The sequence below is a fragment of the Oncorhynchus keta genome, chromosome 17, assembly GCF_023373465.1.
Source record: "Oncorhynchus keta strain PuntledgeMale-10-30-2019 chromosome 17, Oket_V2, whole genome shotgun sequence".
Lineage (NCBI taxonomy): Eukaryota > Metazoa > Chordata > Actinopteri > Salmoniformes > Salmonidae > Oncorhynchus > Oncorhynchus keta.
This window is the reverse complement of record NC_068437.1, coordinates 48,596,558-48,618,342: the sequence shown is the minus strand read 5'-3', so window position 1 is coordinate 48,618,342 and position 21,785 is coordinate 48,596,558. Positions and strand designations below refer to the sequence as shown.

The window sequence follows — 21,785 nt, the reverse complement described above, 5'->3', positions numbered from 1 at the left end:
GGGTTTGAACTCGCAACCTTCAGGTTACTAGTCCAACGCTCCAACCACTAGGCTACGCTGCCGCCCCCCTAATGTGATAGAGTGTATTATATAGTGCATATATATATTACACGCATAATAATCTCATACCATTGATAGACTAGTGTAGAGTTGTCAGAATCACTTGTCACACTGTATTGGATTGAGGGAATAATGGCGTTGGTGCTCTGTGTCCCCTCCTCCCCTGTAGACCAATGTGCGTGCTGCTGCCATGACAACCCTGCAGGCCTGGGTAGAACAGACCGGCATGAAGGATTGGCTGGAGGGAGAGGACCTTTCTGAAGAGCTCAAGAGGGAGAACCCTTTCCTTAGGCAGGAGGTACAAACATAGCCCTTCAGGTCAACTCTTAGAATCTCTGTTAAAGCCTACCTCTTGTAGCTGGCGTAATGTGTACTGACAATGTGGTTAGTTGGCTGTGTCATGGGTATTGTGTGGATTCATTGGGGGCATTTGGACTGTTAAAAAAAGGAGAAGCATAATACCTCCAACCATGTTTGAGGAGAACCCATGTAACCCCCTTCTTCCCAGGTGCTGGGCTGGCTGGCAGAGAAGCTCCCCACCATGCGTACGGTGCCCTCCGACCTGATGCTGTGTGTGCCCTACCTGTTCATTTGTCTGGAGGACCGCAACGGAGATGTGAGGAAGAAGGCCCAGGACGCCCTGCCCACCTTCATGATGCACCTGGGCTATGAGAAGATGTTGAAGGCCACTGGCAAACTGAAGGTATATTATGCCATGGAGGAGATGACTTAGACACGTTAACTCAAGGTGGGTTATGGATGGAAGAGATGACTAGGACAGGCTAAATTAAAGTGAACTTTGCTAAAATATATCTACCAGAGATGGTGAGGTGCAAGTTCATTGGATAGCTTTTGAAAACAGTTGAATTACAGTAGATGGTAGAGTATAATTTGAATTACTAATACATAGAGGAAAACCGAGCTGAATTCAGTCTGGATTTTGAGGCTAGAGTACATTGTCTTAGTTCACATAGTGCAGTGGTTCATGGCAACACTCGTGTTAGAATGACGGCGTCTGTGTGAACACAATGGGCTGGGGTATTGTTATTGGGTAGGGACTCTGAAGACAATGGGCTGGGGTATTGTTATTGGGTAGGGACTCGGAAGACAATGGGCTGGGGTATTGTTATTGGGTAGGGACTCGGAAGACAATGGGCTGGGGTATTGTTATTGGGTAGGGACTCGGAAGACAATGGGCTGGGGTATTGTTATTGGGTAGGGACTCTGAAGACAATGGGCTGGGGTATTGTTATTGGGTAGGGACTCGGAAGACAATGGGCTGGGGTATTGTTATTGGGTAGGGACTCGGAAGACAATGGGCTGGGGTATTATTGGTATTGTTATTGGGTAGGGACTCTGAAGACAATGGGCTGGGGTATTGTTATTGGGTAGGGACTCGGAAGACAATGGGCTGGGGTATTGTTATTGGGTAGGGACTCGGAAGACAATGGGCTGGGGTATTGTTATTGGGTAGGGACTCGGAAGAAAATGGGCTGGGGTATTGTTATTGGGTAGGGACTCGGAAGACAATGGGCTGGGGTATTGTATTGGGTAGGGACTATTGGGCTGGGGTATTGTTATTGGGTAGGGACTCGGAAGACAATGGGCTGGGGTATTGTTATTGGGTAGGGACTCGGAAGACAATGGGCTGGGGTATTGTTATTGGGTAGGGACTCGGAAGACAATGGGCTGGGGTATTGTTATTGGGTAGGGACTCGGAAGACAATGGGCTGGGGTATTGTTATTGGGTAGGGACTCGGAAGACAATGGGCTGGGGTATTGTTATTGGGTAGGGACTCGGAAGACAATGGGCTGGGGTATTGTTATTGGGTAGGGACTCGGAAGACAATGGGCTGGGGTATTGTTATTGGGTAGGGACTCGGAAGACAATGGGCAATTGGGTAGGGACTGGGGTGGGCTGGGGTATTGTTATTGGGTAGGGACTCGGAAGACAATGGGCTGGGGTATTGTTATTGGGTAGGGACTCGGAAGACAATGGGCTGGGGTATTGTTGGGTATTGGGCTGGGGTATTGTTATTGGGTAGGGACTCTGAATACAATGGGCTGGGGTATTGTTATTGGTAGGGACTCAGAAGACAATGGGCTGGGGTATTGTTATTGGGTAGGGACTCGGAAGACAATGGGCTGGGGTATTGTTATTGGGTAGGGACTCGGAAGACAATGGGCTGGGGTATTGTTATTGGGTAGTGACTCGGAAGACACTGTGCTTGGGGTATTGTTGTTCTGTCATCTGACTCTGTGTGTCCATGTCTTCCTCTCCCTGCAGCCAGCCTCCAAGGAGCCAGTGTCTGTCCTGCTGGAGAAGGCCCGGGCAGTGATGCCAGCCAAGCCTGCTCCACCACCTGGCAAAGTTGGCGCAGCCAAGTCTAGCAGCGGCGGCGCCCCCGCTTCAAAGTCAGGTTGGCTTGCCTCTCCGTTACTGTCTGAATGATGGATGAGGGTTCATCCCCAATTACACCCTATTAAGTGCACTACTTTTGACCAGAGTCCATAGAGCTCTGATCAAAAGTAGTGCACTGTGTAGGGAATAAGGTGTCACTTGCGACATAATGTGAACCACCAGTACATTCCTTATCATGTGCTACACCAACTAAGTAATGTCAGCAAGGGGGGATCAATCTTTCCAATGTTCTAATCTTGAGCAATAATCCAATCAAAGGGTATTTGTAACATGCGTGAGGACTATACCGTGAAATGCTTACTTACGAGCCCTTTCCCAACCATGCAGAATTAAAAAGTAAGAAAATAAACATTTTTGGCAAATAAGAAGGAAAAAAGGAAATGGTCACGCAAAAAAAAAATAATTAGGCTATATAAAAGGAGTACTGAGTCAATAAAATAATAAGGCTTTATACAAGGAGTACTGAGTCAATGTGCAGGGTTACGAGGTAATTGAGGTAACATGTAGGTAGGGGTAAAAGTGACTAGGCAATCAGAGTAGCTAAACAGAGTAGCAGTGTGTGTGTACTACCGTTCAAAAGTTTGGGGTCACTTAGAAATGTCCTTGTTTTGAAAGAAAAGCACAAACAAATGTCCAGTTAAAATAACATCAAATTGTTCAGAAATACAGTGTAGACCTTGTTAATGTTGTAAATGACTATTGTAGCTGGAAGCGGCTGATTGTTTTAATGGAATATCTACATAGGCGTACAGAGGCCCATTATCAGCAACCATCCCTCCTGTGTTCCAATGGCACGTTGTGTTAGCTAATCCAAGTTTATCATTTTAAAAGGCTAATTGATCATTAGAAAACCCTTTTGCAATTATGTTAGCACAGCTGAAAACTGTTGTCCTGATTTAAAGAAGCAATACAACTGTCCTTTAGACTAGTTGAGTATCTGGAGCATCAGCATTTGTGGGTTCGATTACAGGCTCAAAATGGCCAGAAACAAATAACTTTCTCCTGAAACTCGTCAGTCTATTCTTGTTCTGAGAAATGAAGGCTATTCCATGTGAGAAATTGCCAAGAAACTGAAGATCTCATACAACGCTGTGTACTACTCCCTTCACAGAACAGCTCAAACTGGCCCTAACCAGAATATAAAGAGTGGAAGGCCCCAGTGCACAACTGAGCAAGAGGACAAGTACATTAGTGTCTAGTTTGAGAAACAGACGCCTCACAAGTCCTCAATTGGCAGCTTCATTAAATAGTACCAGCAAAACATCAGTCTCAACAATGAAGAGACTCTGGGATGCTGGCCTTCTAGGCAGAGTTGCAGAAGAAAAAGCCACATCTCAGACTGGCCAATAAAAATAAAAGATTAAGATGGGCAAAAGAACACAGACACTGGACAGAGGAACTCTGCCTAGAAGGCCAACATCCCAGAGTCACCTCTTCACTGTTGACGTTGATACCGGTGTTTTGGGGGTACTATTTAATGAAGCTACAAGTTGAGGACTTGTGAGGCTGTGCTAACATAATTGCAAAAGGGTTTTCTAATAATCAATGAACCTTTTTTAAAACGATAAACTTGGATTAGCTAACACAATGTGCCATTGGAACATAGGAGTGATGGTTGCTGATAATGGGCCTCTGTACACCTATGTAGATATTCCATTAACCTCTTGCGACGAGCAATCCCGTATCCGGGAGCGTAATCATAGCCTCAAATGCATTAGCATAACGCAGCGGACATAAATACCCCTCAACTTTTCCTATTCATGAAAATCGCAAATTAAATGAAATAATAAATATATTCAAACACAAGCTTAGCTTGTCATCTCAGATTTTCAAAATATGCGCTACAGCCAACGCTAGACGAGCATTTGTAAGTTTATCATGGCATAATGCTATGCTAGGCTCTGCTGGCAGCAGGCAACATTTTCACGAAAATAAGAAAAGCAACCAAATTAAATCATTTACCTTTGAAGAACTTCAGATGCTTTCACTCAGGAGACTCCCAGTTATAATAATAATAATAATATATGCCATTTAGCAGACGCTTTTATCCAAAGCGACTTATGCGACTTGTGTGCATACATTCTACGTATGGGTGGTCCCGGGGATCGAACCCACTACCCTGGCGTTACAAGCGCCATGCTCTACCAACTGAGCTACAGAAGGACCAGTTAGATAGCAAATGTTCCTTTTTTCCAAAAAGATTATTTTTGTAGGCGAAATAGCTCCCGTTTCTTCATCATGCTTGGCTGAGAAATCGACCGGAAAATGCTACAACTATAACGCCAAACTTTTTTCAAAGTTTGCTCCATAATATCGACAGAAACACGGCAAACGTTGTTTAGGATCCATCCTCGAGGTGTTTTTAACATATATATTCGATAATATATCTGTCGAGGCAATTGGTTTCTCATAAGAAGCGATTGGAAAAATGGCTACCTCAGTATTTTACGCAAGATTTTCTGCGGGAGACACCACATGCTATATATGGTCCCTTACGGTCATTCTTCAATGGAAATGCCTAAAAAGACGTCACAGTGCTGTAGACGACTTGGGGAATACGTGGAAAACGTAAGCTCATTCGTAGCTCATTCACAGCCATATAAGGAGTCATTGGCATAAGGCGGTTTCAAAAAATGCGGCACTTCCTGGTTGGATTTTTTTCTGGGTTTCGCCTGTAACATCAGTTCTGTGGCACTCACAGACAATATCTTTGTAGTTTTGGAAACGTCAGTGTTTTCTTTCCAAAGCTGTCAATTATATGCATAGTCGAGCATCTTTTCGTGACAAAATATCTTGTTTAAAACGGGAACGTTTTTTATCCAAAAATTAAAATGGCACCCCCTAACACCAAGAAGTTTTAAAAGAAAAAGTTCAATCTGCCGTTTCCAGCTATGATAGTCATTTAGTACTTTAACAATATCTATACTGTATTTCTGATCAATTTGATGTTATTTTAATGAACAAAAAAAATTGCTTTTCTTTCAAAAACAAGGACATTTTGAACGTGTGTGTGTTAGAGTCCAGTGAGTGTGCATAGAGCCAGTGCCAAAAAAGGTGGGGTGGAGGAGCAATGCAAATAGTCTGGGTGGCCATTTGATAAACTTTTCAACAGTCTTATGGCTTGGGAGTGGAAGCTGTTCAGGAGCTTTTTAGTCCCAGACTTGGCGCTCCTGTACAGCTTGCCGTGCTGTGGCAGAGGACAGTGTATTTTTTTGGGAGGCTGTAGTCGTTGACAATTTCTTGGGGCTTTCCTCTGACACCGCCTAGCTCCCTTGGACTCATAACCTGTCTTGTAAGATGTCTGTTTTATTTATGTATATATATTAATGTGGAGAGAGAGAGAACTTCCTGACCACTTGTTTTTTGTGCAGGTCCATCTAAACCTAAACCTGTCATTGATGACTATGATGATGACGATCCTGAGCCGGAGACTAAGTCTAAGAAAGTGGTCAAGCCTGGAGCAGCCAAAAAGGTGTGCATTTATTCAGCTTTTCTTTTGTATTAAATGTATTTGTCAGGGACCCTTTTTAGTTACATTTTCATTGTTCCACGTACTTGCCAATGTCATGAAAATATAATTTCAGTACCGTCTCATTTCAGTCCCGTCTCATTTCAGTCCTACAAGTCCTACAATGTGCCAGCTTTTCTCTCTGTGAAGTTGATATTTCATTTTGCATTTAATAGAACGCCCCACAGGAATCTGTTGCGAGCTCGTATAAAGATAGAGTCGGTAGTCCTAAAAGACTTACAAAGGGGAAGCCTAGCAGCCAGCAGGTACATGTTCGGATTCAAGCACCTCTGTGCTACTAATGTGTGACTCAGGAATGACTAACTGGGTGGAGCCTTGCGTCGGGTGTTGAGGCACTGTGCTCTGTCCAAGGCGTTGCACAATATCTAAGACTTTTAAGTCTAGCTTTATATTCATCTTTGTATTTTTGGTGAAAAATATAGTTAATGTGTAGCGCTTTTTCATTTACAGGCTGAAATCACAAAGCTCTTTACATTATGAAGAGGATGGTCTTGTGGTCTTGTCTTAACCTTTGTCTGACCACGCTATACATGAGTTTTACAGCTTTTATATATAGCTTTACATGTTGTAGTAATGTTTCTGTCTTTTTAACCTCTACCACATATTCTGACCACAACCCTTTAGCTTTTATCTACCTTTGGATCTTGTAATGATGATATTTCTGTGCTTTGGCTTGTAAAACCTCCCCATCTCTCTCCCCCGTCCCGTCTTCAGGGTGTGCTTGGGAAGAAGGCCCCGGTCACGAAGGCCAAGGATGAGGAGGACCGGTCTGGTGTCATCTTCATCCTGGTCCCCAATGGCAAGGAGCAGAGGATAAAGGAAGAGAAAGGGCTAAAGGCACGTCACCTTTGACCTTTTCACTTTTGATAAAAGGAGTGTGGGAGGTGTCTCTTTGTAATCACTTGAAAAAGATATGTACATCTCAATGTGACTTCTATGGTTAAATAAAGAGTAAATAAAACATCTAAATAAATTGTGCAGTGGAGATGGAAGCTAGAGGTTGCTATAAAGGACAGTCATGTTTCATCTCCTCCCTGACAGTGTTTTCTGGATGCCCAGGATAAGACTGTTTTCTGAGCAAGACATTTTAATTATTTATTTAAGCTTGAAGTCCCATTGAGAGCAAAGTCTCTTTTGCAAGGGAGCCCTGCAAAAGTGTCAAGGAAAATATTGTTTTATTTTATCCTTTTATTTAACCTGGCAAATAATTTAACATTGTTATTTACTTTGAAAACCTTTCTTGCTGAACAAGAAATAACTTGTAATGTGAATAAGAATGCTGATTTTATAGTTCTTGACTAATGATAATCATCTAACTTGTGATGCAGGTGTTGAAGTGGAACTTCCAGACCCCGCGAGATGAGTACGTGGATCAGCTAAAGACTCAGATGTCCACCTGCTTCGCCAGATGGCTCCAGGACGAGCTCTTCCATGCTTCTGACTTCCAACGCCAGGTCAAGGCTATCGGGGTCATGGGAGAGGTGAGAACCTGTCGGAGACAGTGAAACGCACTAATTATTAGACGGAGCCCTTGATTGAGTGTTTTATTTTTTTCTTGAACCTTTATTTATACAGGTGTGTGTTACTGAGATGAAATCTCTTTAGCAATAGGGACCTGCACTCTGTACATACTTTTGTTGTTTGAGTCTGATGAGTGAAAAGGCTTCAAAAATCAAATCTTGTGTTTTAGTTTCTCTTAGACCAAAACCATTAGTGTTTCTTAGAAACCTAAGGGAGTTGCTTGTTTACTTGACTGACTACAATCTTATGTTTCCACTCTGTAGCGAATGGAGGATGAGCTTGAGGGCACAGTCAGCTGCTTGGACCTGATCCTGAAGTGGTTCACGCTGCGTTTCTTTGAGACCAACAGCACTGTGCTGATGAAGGTGCTGGAGTACCTCAAGCAGCTCTTCCCCACACTGAGCAGAGAGAACTTCCACCTCAATGAATACGAGGCCTCCTCCTTCATTCCCTACCTCATCCTCAAAGTAAGTAATTCCCCTACCTCAGTGGTCACCAACTGGTCGATCTCCAAGGCATTCGTAGTCGGTCACCAAACACTTATGTAAAAAAGAAAGTAAAAACCGATAAAGCCTTGCATTCCTTTTGGGGGGGGAGGGGGGGGGTGCGCTGTTGGCGGTTGGTGCACTTGATTCAGCAGCCCTAGTGCCTGGGAAGAAAGGTATTCCCATTATGAACCATTTCATGTGCCTGAAAGTAGAACTCTGCATACCCGGCAGGCCTAGGAAGCAAATCAAGTGCTCAGATCACCGTGTCTGTACAGTTTCCTCAAGCCGTAGGCTATGAAAGAGGCCTCGAACACACAGCAGTTGATACTGTGAGTTTTCTAAACTTTTAAAACCATGACTAGTGACTCAATGAATACAGCAAATAGCTGCTGTTTTTATGAGTAAGTTCATGTTTAAGTTGTTATTCAGCATTGTCAGCACATAACATGTGCATTCTCCCTACTTCCACTCGTGCTAAAACCAGCAGTGCAGCTGTAAAGTATGAGTATAGGAAAGTGTTCCCATAAGCTTGCCTTGTTATTATTAGCGGCTTGTTTCTTTTTTAATATCAAGGAATATTTCACTTTCTCTGGTCATAGGAGTAACTTTGTAAGTTGGTGCATGAGGCAGAAATAATGCAGTGCGACTTCAGTTTCGTCATCAGCTGGAAGACTGTGTCCCCTTTTCTCAGCGGAGGGAGGGCGAGATGGTGAGACAGCCTCCCCTCAGACTGACCATCAGATGCAGGCCATCAGTCCAGTAGAATGAAAAAAAAGATCATTATTATGCTCTCTCTGATGTGCCTCAAAAGTAATACAACACATATTACCAGTGTGATCATATACCAACAATGTTTAAATATAATTTCATAATGGTCTGTGAAGAACAATGACAGGGTAATTCAAGCATAGCCAATATGCAGTGATAATGTATTGGGCCTATAGCTTACTGTACAAACCTCATTGCTACAGAACTGTTAGGTTAATGTAGAATAAGCTTATGTTTTTAATAGGTTAATGTGTAGGCTTAAGTTTTTAAGCCATGTTTTCAACAACAAAAAATGATAGTAATAAATCTGAGAGGTAGATCTTTGCTGGCTTTTGGACTCCGTGATCTTGACCCAAAAGGTTGGTGACCATATCCCTACCTCGTCCTCTAAGTATGGTGTCCCCCTACCTCATCCTCTAAGTAGGGGGGGTCACCCCTACCTCGTCCTCTAAGTAGGGGGGGTCACTGTGAATTGTGCCGTAAAATTTGTTTTCATGTATGATTTTGGGTGGCAGGTAGCCTAGTGGTTAGAGCTATGGGCCAGTAACCGAAAGGTTGCTAGATCGAATCCCCGAGCTGACAAGGTAAAAATCTGTAGTTCTGTCGCTGAAGGCAGTTAACACACTGTTCCTCGATTAGGCCATCATTGTAAATAAGAATTTGTTCTTAACGGACTTGCATAGTTAAATAAAGGTTAAATAAAATAAAAAACAAATCTTAAAGGGATTTGAGCCCTAAGAAGTTTAACGGGATCGATTTGACAACAGCCAGTGAAAGTACAGGGCGCCAAATTCAAACAGAAATCTCATAATTAAAATTCCTCAAACATACAAGTATTGTACACCATTTTTAAATATGAACTTGTTGTTAATCCCACCAGTGTCCGATTTCAAAAAGACGAAAGCATACCATGCGATTATGTTAGGTCTAGTCACAAAAAAACAGCCATTTTCCAGCTGAAGAGAGGAGTCACAAAAAGCAGAAATGGAGATAAAATGAATCACTAACCTTTGATCTTCATCAGATGGCACTCATAGGACTTCATGTTACACAATACATGTATGTTTTGTTCGATAAAGCTCATATCCAAAAATCTCAGTTTACATTGGCGCGTTATGTTCAGTAATGTTTTGCCTCTAAAACTTCCGGTGATTTTTGCAGAGAGCCACATCAAATTACAGAAATACTCATCATAAATGTTGATGAAAATACAAGTGTTATACACGGTTTTAAAGAAACGTCTCCTTAATGCAACCGCTGTCAGATTTCAAAAAAGCTTTACGCTGAAAGCACAGCGCTCAGCAACCAAAACAAGCCATACAGATACCCGCCATGTTGTGGAGTCAACAAAAGTCAGAAATAGCATTATAAATATTCACTTACCTTTGATCTTCATCGGAATGCACTCCCAGGAATCCCAGTTCCACAATAAATGTTCATTTTGTTCGATAGAGTCCACTTATGTCCAAATACCTCCTTTTTGTTCACACGTTTAGTTCACTAATCCAAATGCACAAACCGCAGGCACTAAGTCCAGACGAAGTCAAAGTTCCATTACAGTTCATAGAAACATGTCAAACGATGTTTATATAATCAATCTTTAGGATGTTTTTATCATGAATCTTCAATAATATTCCAACCGGAAAGGAAAGGGAACGGAGCTTGTGCGTGACTAAACTAAAGGCTTTCAGCCAGACCACTAGTTAAAATGGCTCTTATTCGCTCCCCTTTCACAATAGAAGCCTGAAACAACGTTCTAAAGACTGTTGACATCTAGTGGACATCCATTTACACTGGATATTGGATAGGCAAATCACTTGAAATACTACAAACCTCAGATTTCCCACTTCCTGGTTGGATTTTTCTCAGGTTTTTGCCTGCCATATGGGTTCTGTTATACTCACAGACATTATTTCAACAGTTTTGGAAACTTTAAGAGTGTTTTCTATCCAAATCTACTAATTATATGCATATTCTAGCTTCTGGGTCTGAATAACAGGCAGTTTAATTTGGGCACGCTTTTCATCCGGACGTGAAAATACTGCCCCCTTGCATAAGAGGTTAACAAAAAAGGAAAGGTTTGGTTAAATATTTGATACACGGTGAAGCTGCAAATGCTAATATGACTATTGACTAGCCATCTGTAACCCTCTTTCACCTGACAGGTTGGCGAGTCGAAGGATGTGGTGCGTAAAGATGTGCGTGCCATCCTCACCATGCTGTGTAAGGTCTACCCTGCCAGCAAAGTCTTCCCATTCCTCATGGACGGGACCAAGTCCAAGAACTCCAAACAGAGAGCTGGTAAGAAAGAGATTTTAGTTGTGACTGAGGTTGACCAAGGCTATAAGGACTAAAACAGGTTATAGAACTCATTACAGTAAGTGATTGTGTCAGAAATGTTGTAATTCATTGTAAGAACGTTCAGGTTCTTAACCTCTCTAGGGTACGTGGGACGCTAGCGTCCCATCTGGCCAACATCCAGTGAGATTGCAGAGCGCCAAATTCAATTACAGAAATGCTCATTATAAAAATTCAGAAAACAAAACATATTTTACATAGGTTTAAAGATTAGCTTCTTGTTAAACCAACCACAGTGTCATATTTATAAAATGCTTTTAGGCAAAAGCATACCTAGCCCAGAACATACCTAGCCCAGAACATAGCCCAGTTGACAAATTATTACAAACGGTAACCAGCCAAGCAGAAGTGTTACAAAACTCAGAAATAGAGATAAAATTAATCCCTTACCTTTGATGATCTTCATATGGTGGCAATCAGAAGACATTCATTTACTCAATAAATGTTCCTTTTGTTCGATGAAGTCTCTTTATATCCAAAAACCTCCGTTTTGTTAGCGTGTTTTCTTCAGTAATCCACAGGCTCAAACACAGTCAAAACAATCAGACAAAAAATCCAAATTGTATCCGTAAAGTTCATAGAAACATGTCAAACGATGTTAATATTCAAACCTCAGGTTGTTGTTTAGCCTAAATGATCTATAATATTTCAACCGGACAACAACGTTGTCAATATAAAAGGTAAACAAGAAATGCGCATGAAAAAGCTCTGCAACACGGTAGGATACTCGTTCAGATTAGTCTTACTCTCTCATTTATAAGAATACAAGCCTGAAACGATTTCTAAAGACTTGACATCTAGTGGACGGCATAGGAACTGCAAATGGAGTCCTAAGTCAATGGATACTGTCATTGAATAGAAAACTACAAAACCAACAAACAAAAAATATTTCCTGAATGGATTTTTCTCAGGTTTTCGCCTGCTAAATCAGTTCTGTTATACTCACAGACACTATTTTAACAGTTTTGGAAACTTTAGTGTTTTCTATCCAAGTCTACCAGTTATATGCATATCATATTTTCTAGGCCCGAGTAGCAGGCCGTTTAATTTGGGCATGCTTTTCATCCAAAATTCCGAATGCTGCCCCCTACCCTAGAGAAGTTAATAAACACTCTATGGGTCTAGTTTCCCAGACACAGATTATGCTTAGTCCTGGATAAAAGCTATTACATTTTATGGGGGGAATATTAAAATATGTTTTAGTCTAAGACTAAGCTTAATCTGTGTTTGGGGAAACTCTGAATACCTGAAGTGTGACGTTCCTGTCTGAAAAGCTCCAGATCTTACCATCTCTCCCTGTATTTCCCCAGAATGTCTTGAGGAGCTGGGCTGTCTGATAGAAAACTATGGGATGAATGTGTGTCAGCCAACACCGGCCAAGTCCCTGAAAGAGATCGCTGTTCACATCGGAGACAGGGACAACTCCGTACGCAACGCTGCCCTCAACACAGTGGTGGCTGTGTACAACGTCTGTGGCGACCAAGTCTACAAACTCATTGGCAATGTAAGCTACTCACTAGTACAATGTACTGAAACAGTGTACAAAACATTAGGAACACCTGCTCGTTCCATGACACAGACTGACCAGGTGAATCCAGGTGAAAACTATGATCCCTTATTGATGTCACTTGTTAAATCCACTTCAATCAGTATAGATGAAGGGGAGAAGACATGTTAAATAAGGATGTTTAAACCTTGAGACAATTGAGAATGTGTGAACTTCAGAGGGTGAATTGGCAAAACAAAAAATGTAAGTGCCTTTGAATGGGGTATTGAGGTGCCAAGTGCACACCGGTTTGAGTGTGTCAAGAACTGCAACATGCAACTCAATATTAGGAAGGTGTTCAATATGTTTTGTACACAGTGTAAACTTCAGTACAATAGAGGGTATGTCACAACGCAGGATCATTGAGTTAACCAGCTAACTTGCTTAAATCTTCTGGAATTAATACATTTTTTAAAAAATATGCTTGAAATGGGCATGGACTTTTTCAACCAACAACCATTTAATGTATTAATGAACCATTAAAATCTGAATGTTTATCAAAGTTGGCCAATTTACTATCCTGCTTTGGACTAGACCCCTCTGGATATATCATCTCCGGTGTTAATCTCAAACATCCTGTCTTTCTCCTGCAGTTGTCTGAGAAGGAGATGAGTATGTTAGAGGAGAGGGTCAAGCGTTCGGCTAAGAAGACCCCGGCAGCTGCCCCACCACCCAACAGACAGACTGCAGAGAGGGAGAGGCTCCAGAGAGAGCACCCTTCCAACCCCAATGCTACCTTCATGAGGAAGCCTGCTCAGCAACCTCAGGAAGAAGTGCCCAACAAGCTCAAGTATGGGAAGGCTTAAGTCCCTGGCCTAGTGCCTCCTCAACTACCTGCCACAGCATGGCTCTCTCTCCTAACAAACCTACCTATGGGGTTTTTACTATACTTATGTCTGGTGATCTACTAGATAGTACCACTTTTTTACCATTACTAACATTCATGGTAAAGAAATTCTGTCCATGTCTTAAGACCTATCTACAAACCCTCGTAGAAATATCTTAATGCTCCTTCTCAATGTCTCTTGAATGTCTTTCCTCCTGCTCTAACCTATGTTTCATTGGGTACAACTAAAGGCATGTGACTGGCCTGCAACTCATTGACAGTCCAATGTCGGCAACCCTAAACTGACCCTAACTTTGAACAAACCCCTAACGCAAACTTCAAACCTAAATTGAACCAATTTTAAAATTCTGTGTGTTTGCTGGTCAGTCACCCTTTAGTTTTCCCAGTATCGTTGCATGGTGTGGTCTCTTAATCCAGAGCCTCTCTTCTCCTTTATAATTGCTCTTTTCTTATCGCTGCTCTGCTCTCCATGGACAGAATAATGTATCGCACATATAGGATGTGAGTACTGCCGAGCCTCTTCCAGTGCCTCTCCCAGTGCCCTCTGCTCTTCTCCAGAAGCACTCCGAATGGGGCTGTAATGTAACACTCACCAGTCTAAACTAAGTAGTTAATTTACTGTGTCCTCCCCTCCTCGTTTGTTGCAACTGTCTTAATGTGTCCATGGTAATCTTCCAGTGTCCATACTAGCCAACCACACTGTATTGGGCATGCATTCTAAGTAGTAGGCTAGTGGGGGATATTGGAACAGAGCTATTGTGTGCTGCCTGCCTGCCTCTCTGTAAGTGTTGGTTTCCATGACATGGTTCTGATTCTGAATGATCCTCTTCTGTCCTCCCTCCACCAGCCAAGCGCGGGCTCAGAATGCAGAACGGGAACACTCACACCCCTCTATCCCCAAGGAGTTTCAGCTGGATCTAGACATGATTGAGAACGACCACACACGGGTCAGTGAGCTGCCTGACCTGGTCCAACACAAACTGGAGGAACTGCTGGAGCCCATCATGATGCCAGAGCCCAAGTAAGTGTCCAGCTGCCCTGAGCAGCCCTGGTACTCTACCCAGCTGCCCTGAGCAGCCCTGGTACTCTACCCAGCTGCCCTGAGCAGCCCTGGTACTCTACCCGGCTGCCCTGAGCAGCCATGGTACTCTACCCGGCTGCCCTGAGCAGCCATGGTACTCTACCCGGCTGCCCTGAGCAGCCATGGTACTCTACCCGGCTGCCCTGAGCAGCCATGGTACTCTACCCGGCTGCCCTGAGCAGCCATGGTACTCTACCCGGCTGCCCTGAGCAGCCATGGTACTCTACCCGGCCAACTTTATTACTTTGTTCTGAAATAGCTGTGTTCTTAGCTGGCTGGGAGAGATGTGTGTTGATGGATCTTAAGTGCAAGAGACTTAAGGACCCTGTCATCATAAGACCAATCATCACGAGAGATCTCATAAGACACATGGTTATATAAGGTGTGAGTTGCTTGTCTTCCCTCAGGATCCGCTCTGTGTCGCCCCACTTTGACGACCTCCACAACAGTACTGCGTCCACCATCAACTTTGTCATCTCCCAGGTGGCCAGTGGCGACATCAACACCAGCATCCAGGCTCTGGCCCAGGTACATCATTGACTCTAGTGTAGGCACAGGAGGTTGGTGGCACCTTGGTTGGGGAGAATCAGTGGAACGGTATCAAACGCATGGTGTCCAGGTGTTTGATTCCATTTGCTCCGTTCTAGACATTATGAGCCGTTCTGCCCTCAGCAGCCTCCACTGAGGCATAGCAACATCACTCACTGGGGAAATACCAGGCTTTGCTGTTCAACTTTAAACCTCAGCTCGTTTTTATTTTTGTTGTTGCAATGTGTAATGAAAACATTAGAAATCCTATTCAACCAAGTTCTCACAATAATAACCACAAGAAATGGAATTAAGGTAATCTCTTAACACCCATGTATTTACCTGAGGTACTCTGCTCTGGTTAGGAGAGAGTAAACGGTTGATAACTGCAGTACCAAAGTGTGTGTGGTGTGGGCTTCTCTTGTCTCTCTGTCTGTAACCCTTGTGCCTCCCCCAGATTGACGAGGTGTTGAGGCAGGAGGACAAAGCGGAGGCCATGTCAGGTCACATTGACCAGTTCCTCATCGCTACCTTCATGCAGCTGCGCCTCATCTACAATACACACATGGCTGACGACCGCCTCGACAAGAAGGACATCTTCAAGCTCTACAGCTGCATCATCGGCAATATGCTCTCAGTGAGTGTGACTACACATGAACACCACTAGGGGGTTCTGTTTGACCATTTTAAGGCCTGAAGATTGGCAAAGGAATTGTTCTTTGTCATTGGTAAAATGTTATAATAAATACAAACGTTTTTTAGCCAAGCACACCTGAGTAGGCTTAGTAGACTAGTGTTGACATCTGTGTCCCTGTCCTGGGTCTGCCTCCTGTAGCTGTTCTCTATGGAGAGTCTTGCACGGGAGGCGTCGATGGGCGTGCTGAAGGACCTGATGCACGGTCTGATCACCCTGATGCTGGATGCCCGGGTGGAGGACATCGAGGACGGTCAGCAGCTCATCCGTTCTGTCAACCTGCTGGTGGTCAGAGTACTGGAGAAGTCTGACCAGACCAACATCCTCAGGTCAGATTCCACTCACTCTCATTTTTCTTCCTCCTGGTTTAATAAGGAATTTCTACTTTTCTCATCTTCTATTCATATTGAAATGTACCTACCCCCAAACAAACATCCTATGTTTCCTGATTGTATATGTTTGAGTTTCCAGTGAGTTCCAGTATCTAGTGTTTATACGGAGTCTCTGTTCTATGTCTATGCAGCGCTCTTCTAGTGCTGCTACAGGACAGTCTTACCACTTCATCAGGGTCACCTATGTTCGCTGAACTGGTCATGAAGGTAATATCTCTGTTTCACTATTTTCTTGTGGGAGAGTTTACTTTTGTTGTTTTACATACTATTAGGGCTGAGAATTGTTAGGGACCTCACAATATATTAACACAGTACGATATGTATTGCGATTCGTTACTGTGATTTTATTGCGATTTGATGTTACAAACATTGCTCACAGGTACAGCCGACTAGCAATTATTATTTATATTTTTACAAGTGAATACTTGCCATCAAAGTATCGGTATAATATTGCAATACTACATACTACATACTATGTACATTGTCACGTGATTTTCTCAGACATAAACTTCCTATTCTTTGTATTCCCAACGAACACATAAATGGAGGATACTGAATTTGACTTTAAAAAGTGGTGAATTTCTCCCTTTACACTGCCTGTACAATCTCAAACTGATGATTGGAATTAAATTGAATTTATTTTGTTCTGTGTCTGCAGTGCCTGTGGCGTATGATCCGGTTCCTGCCAGAGACCATCAACAGCATCAATCTGGACCGCATCCTACTGGATGTTCACAACTTCATGAAGGTGTTCCCCAAAGAGAAGCTCAAGCAGCTGAAGAGTGATGTACCCCACAGGACCCTCAAGACCCTACTGCACACACTGTGTAAACTCACTGGAGCCAAGGTACTGCGCGGACACACACACACACACACTGTGTAAACTCACTGGAGCCAAGGTACTGCGCGGACACACACACACACACACACACTGTGTAAACTCACTGGAGCCAAGGTACTGCGCGGACACACACACACACTGTGTAAACTCACTGGAGCCAAGGTACTGCGCGGACACACACACACACACACACTGTGTAAACTCACTGGAGCCAAGGTACTGCACACACACACACACACACACACTGTGTAAACTCACTGGAGCCAAGGTACTGCGCGGACACAGCCAAGGTACTGCACACACACACACACACACACTGTGTAAACTCACACACACACACACACACACACACTGTGTAAACTCACTGGAGCCAAGGTACTGTGCGGACACACACACACACACACTGTGTAAACTCACTGGAGCCAAGGTACTGCGCGGACGGACACACACACACACACACACACACTGTGTAAACTCACTGGAGCCAAGGTACTGCGCGGACACACACACACACACACACAGTGTGTAAACTCACTGGAGCCAAGGTACTGCGCGGACACACACACACACACACACTCACTGGAGCCAAGGTACTGCGCGGACGGACACACACACACTGTGTAAACTCACTGGAGCCACGGTACTATACATACACGTCATTCACAGACAATGGTTTAGTGATTTGTTATGTTTTATGTATACAGATGAATTTCCCCCTTGAACAATTAAGTTGTATTGAATTGAACCACCTTACTATTTATTAGTGCATTATTCAGGGGTACTGCTGTCTATTTTCTCTGGTCTTCATTATTCAGGAGTACTGCTGTCTGTTTTCTCTGGTCTTCATTATTCAGGAGTACTGCTGTCTGTTTTCTCTGGTCTTCATTATTCAGGAGTACTGCTGTCTATTTTCTCTGGTCTTCATTATTCAGGAGTACTGCTGTCTGTTTTCTCTGGTCTTCATTATTCAGGAGTACTGCTGTCTATTTTCTCTGGTCTTCATTATTCAGACAATGGTTTAGTGACTTGTTATGTTTTATTTTCTCAGATGTCTTCAATTATTCAGGAATTGAACCACCTACTGCTGTACTGTTTTCTCTGGTCTTCATTATTCAGGAGTACTGCTGTCTGTTTTCTCTGGTCTTCATTATTCAGGAGTACTGCTGTCTATTTTCTCTGGTCTTCATTATTCAGGAGTACTGCTGTCTGTTTTCTCTGGTCTTCATTATTCAGGAGTACTGCTGTCTGTTTTCTCTGGTCTTCATTATTCAGGAGTACTGCTGTCTGTTTTCTCTGGTCTTCATTATTCAGGAGTACTGCTGTCTGTTTTCTCTGGTCTTCATTATTCAGGAGTACTGCTGTCTGTTTTCTCTGGTCTTCATTATTCAGGAGTACTGCTGTCTGTTTTCTCTGGTCTTCATTATTCAGGAGTACTGCTGTCTGTTTTCTCTGGTATTCATTATTCAGGGGTACTGCTGTCTATTTTCTCTGGTTTTTGTTAAGTAGACCATAGGTAGGCTGTTGTGGTTGTTTTGACCATGTTGTTTTGCGGTGGCTAGATCCTAGACCACATGTCCATGATCGAGAACAGGAATGAGTCTGAGCTGGAGGCCCACCTGAGACGTGTGGTTAAACACTCTGGAAACTTCTCTGGCATGAAGTCTGACAGGGGCACAGAGAAAGGACAGGTATGTTCACATAACCCAACCTTTATTAGATTTATTGAACACCAAGTGAATACACTGAATTAAAGAGAATTGTCAAGCTTCCATGAAGCCTAATCTCTTCTTCCTGCTTCCAGGATGACAGGATGTCGAAAGCTAAAGTGAGCGACATCCTCTCTGAGATCTTCAAGAAGATTGGTTCCAAGGAAAACACAAAAGAGGTGATTTTATTTTCTTTATTATTCCTGTTCGTGTATTCATACCTTAGTTTTACTGTTTTCATCCCCCTGCTCAGTTCCTAATTGTAAAAGATGTGTTCCCAATAATTTCCAGTCCCACTCCAGAATTGTTTTAAGTTGGCTGTGTGTGGTGTGATCTCTCCAGGGTCTGACGGAGCTGTATGAGTACAAACAGAAGTACTCAGACGCTGATCTGGAGCCCTTCCTGAGGAACACGTCTCAGTTCTTTCAGAGCTACGTGGAGAGAGGCCTGCGCATGATTGAGTCTGAGAGAGAGGGCAAAGGCAGGATCCAGCCTTCTAGCACAGGTAATAACCCTGCAGGATTAAAAGGGAATTATTGGTCTTTACCTTTTTCATACTTTATCTGATATGACTAGTGTCTACCCTGGCCAACCCACAGACTTTAGTCCCAACCCTTCACCTGAGCAGTAGGGAATGTAATCCTATAACATTGGCTCCAGTGCTCTGGTATAAGGAGTGTTATTACTGTTGTGGTTTACTAGTAGCTAGCTACTGTATGTCAATCCGTTGATATTATATGCATCTGCTGTACTGGTTAAAAAGCAGCTCAGTAGCTGTGAAGAGTTGAAGTGTGATGTTTCTCTTTCTGTTCCAGTGATTCCCCAACATGGCCTAGACTCTGGCTCAGTGCCTCTGAACGGAGAGGAGATGAAACCTGCTGTGTACTATGAGAGACTGAAGATACTGAGACAGAGACAGGGACTGGAGAACAACTCCAGGGTTAGTTTAATATCGATCTCATTGATGCCACTTGGCTTACCAATTTCACATTTAGATTTATATATTTATATTACGATGTAGATTTGTAATACTTGCTGTATTGACGAGTGTCCCCATTATATTATAGCTATTGATGAGTGTCACACAATTGTAAACCTTACCACCTGTTCTCGCCTACCTTTTTTTCTATATATTCTCTCCCCTCCTCTCTCTCCCTCCTTCTCTCTGTCATTACAGCAGGCTCAGCTATTGCAGCAGGTGGAGGGGGACAGTGGACCGACGCGTCCCATCACGTCCCTGCTGTCCAAGCCCTCGGTGGCCTCCTCCACAGACATGCTCCAAAGCAAACTGTCTCAGCTCAAGGAGTCCCGTGAGTCCCACTTCCAGCAGGAGCAGTCCCACTCCCACAGCCCCACACGCTCCTCGTCCCCTGCCGCCAACCTTGACGACCTCAAGAAGAGGCTGGAGCGGATAAAGAGCAACCGCCAATGAGTGACCCCCTGACCCCACCTCTATACCCAGTCTATCCAATGAGTGACCCCTAACCCCACCTCTATACCCAGTCTATCCAATGAGTGACCCCTAACACCACCTCTATACCCAGTCTATCCAATGAGTGACCCCTAACACCACCTCTATACACAGTCTATCCAATGTGTTAGCCAGCCTCCACCCTGAAACCCACCGAGCATTGGCTTTACCCACCCCCAAACCCATCTCTTATCCTGGCCTTATTTTTCAGGGCAATCCCCTCTTCTGTGTATAAATTGAAAAAAAGAACCTGTCATTGTATAATATTCTATAAGTGGACTAGTTTCTGTTTAGTATCGTGGCACAATTGTTTGTACATACTCATGTGTGCTAACCACTCAATGCTTTTAAGTGTCAAGTTAGGGTTATAGTGTACAGTTTCCATGTGCAAAATGCTGTAATATGTGTAACTTAACCTGTCCTTTTTTAGGTTTTAGAACTCCATGGTCAAACCATAACATTTCTCTGAGCCTCCAGCAGGGTTGGAGTGTGTTCCATTTCAATTCATGAATTAAACTGACATTCCAATTTTTTTTGTATTGTCATACAGAAGTATTGAGGAAAATCAGAATTGGAATGTCAGTTTACTTCTGAAATTGAAATGGAATTGACCCCAAACCTGTTTCCAGGCCTTGTTAATTTATACCACTGTTTGCTGCACTTGCTAATGAGCTTTTTCATCTATGAAGTTAAGACTCATAAAACCTGAAGGATTCTGTTCTCAAAGTGAAGGAAGGAGCATGGCATGAAGGAATTCATGTTTTGTAAATAAAGTTTGCATTACTAAAATCTGCTGGTTTGATGATGTGCCCATCTTGCGTACTGTAGCAGAATGTTGCTCATTCTGACTCATTGTTTTTATTTAATTCAAATGGAAGTAGTCTTAAATTGTTGCTCTTATGAGTGTTTAATCTGTAGTGAAAATGGCAATAAAGCAAGTTTGTTTTTGAACAAACTATGTTTTGCATTTTATTCTTGATCATGACGCAGGTGCACCTTGTGCTGGAGACAAAAGGACACTAAAATGTGCAGTTTTGTCACAACACAATGCCACAGATACCTCAAGTTTTGAGGGCATGTGCAATTGGCATGCTGACTTCGGGCATGTCTGCCAGATAATTAAATGTTAATTTCTCTACCATAAGCCTCCTTCAACGTCATTTTGAAGAATTTGCCAGTATGTACAACCGGTGACCACACGTAACCACGCCAGCCCAGGACCTCAACATCCGGCTTCTTCACATGTGGGATCATCAAAGCCACCCGGACAGCTGATGAAACTGAGGAGTATTTCTGTCTGTAATAAATCCCCTTTGTGGGGAGAAACTCATTCTGATTGGCTCGGCCTGGCTCCCCAGTGGGCGGGCCTATGCCAACCCAAGGCCATGCCCTTTTTTGAAAGAATCTGCCAAAAACAATCAGATTCTGACAGAAATATGGCTGAGACGCAAAGAAAATTCGAGGGGATAAATTGTCAGTATAATACTGCCATTGAGAAAATCTAAAACAAATCGAAACATGATATCTTTCAAG

The 21,785-nt window shown here is 43.2% G+C and overlaps 1 protein-coding gene across 25 annotated transcripts in view; it reads left to right on the top strand.

Annotated features, from left to right (window-relative positions):
* The window catches only part of LOC118395973 (cytoskeleton-associated protein 5-A-like), a 38,969-nt gene extending 17,759 nt beyond the window's left edge, over nucleotides 1-21,210 (top strand). For 2 of the 25 annotated variants that reach the window (XM_052466297.1, XM_052466298.1), the window contains exons 23-44: nucleotides 230-358; nucleotides 569-763; nucleotides 2,348-2,480; nucleotides 5,854-5,954; nucleotides 6,726-6,848; nucleotides 7,340-7,492; nucleotides 7,796-7,999; nucleotides 10,954-11,089; nucleotides 12,457-12,650; nucleotides 13,286-13,482; nucleotides 14,387-14,560; nucleotides 15,028-15,148; nucleotides 15,606-15,785; nucleotides 15,984-16,171; nucleotides 16,366-16,441; nucleotides 16,893-17,081; nucleotides 17,238-17,291; nucleotides 18,635-18,763; nucleotides 18,877-18,960; nucleotides 19,124-19,286; nucleotides 19,597-19,721; nucleotides 19,959-21,210. In XM_052466297.1, the coding sequence (XP_052322257.1) occupies nucleotides 230-358; nucleotides 569-763; nucleotides 2,348-2,480; nucleotides 5,854-5,954; nucleotides 6,726-6,848; nucleotides 7,340-7,492; nucleotides 7,796-7,999; nucleotides 10,954-11,089; nucleotides 12,457-12,650; nucleotides 13,286-13,482; nucleotides 14,387-14,560; nucleotides 15,028-15,148; nucleotides 15,606-15,785; nucleotides 15,984-16,171; nucleotides 16,366-16,441; nucleotides 16,893-17,081; nucleotides 17,238-17,291; nucleotides 18,635-18,763; nucleotides 18,877-18,960; nucleotides 19,124-19,286; nucleotides 19,597-19,721; nucleotides 19,959-20,213 (3,303 nt within the window). In that variant the 3' untranslated portion in view covers nucleotides 20,214-21,210. Of the gene's footprint in view, nucleotides 1-229; nucleotides 359-568; nucleotides 764-2,347; nucleotides 2,481-5,853; nucleotides 5,955-6,725; nucleotides 6,849-7,339; nucleotides 7,493-7,795; nucleotides 8,000-10,953; nucleotides 11,090-12,456; nucleotides 12,651-13,285; nucleotides 13,483-14,386; nucleotides 14,561-15,027; nucleotides 15,149-15,605; nucleotides 15,786-15,983; nucleotides 16,172-16,365; nucleotides 16,442-16,892; nucleotides 17,359-17,404; nucleotides 17,621-17,665; nucleotides 18,081-18,634; nucleotides 18,764-18,876; nucleotides 18,961-19,123; nucleotides 19,287-19,596; nucleotides 19,722-19,958 lie in introns of those variants that run through there. The other 23 variants (XR_008066829.1, XR_008066828.1, XM_052466308.1 and 20 more) reach the window with 23 other exon arrangements.
* Nucleotides 21,211-21,785: the final 575 nt, after the last annotated feature.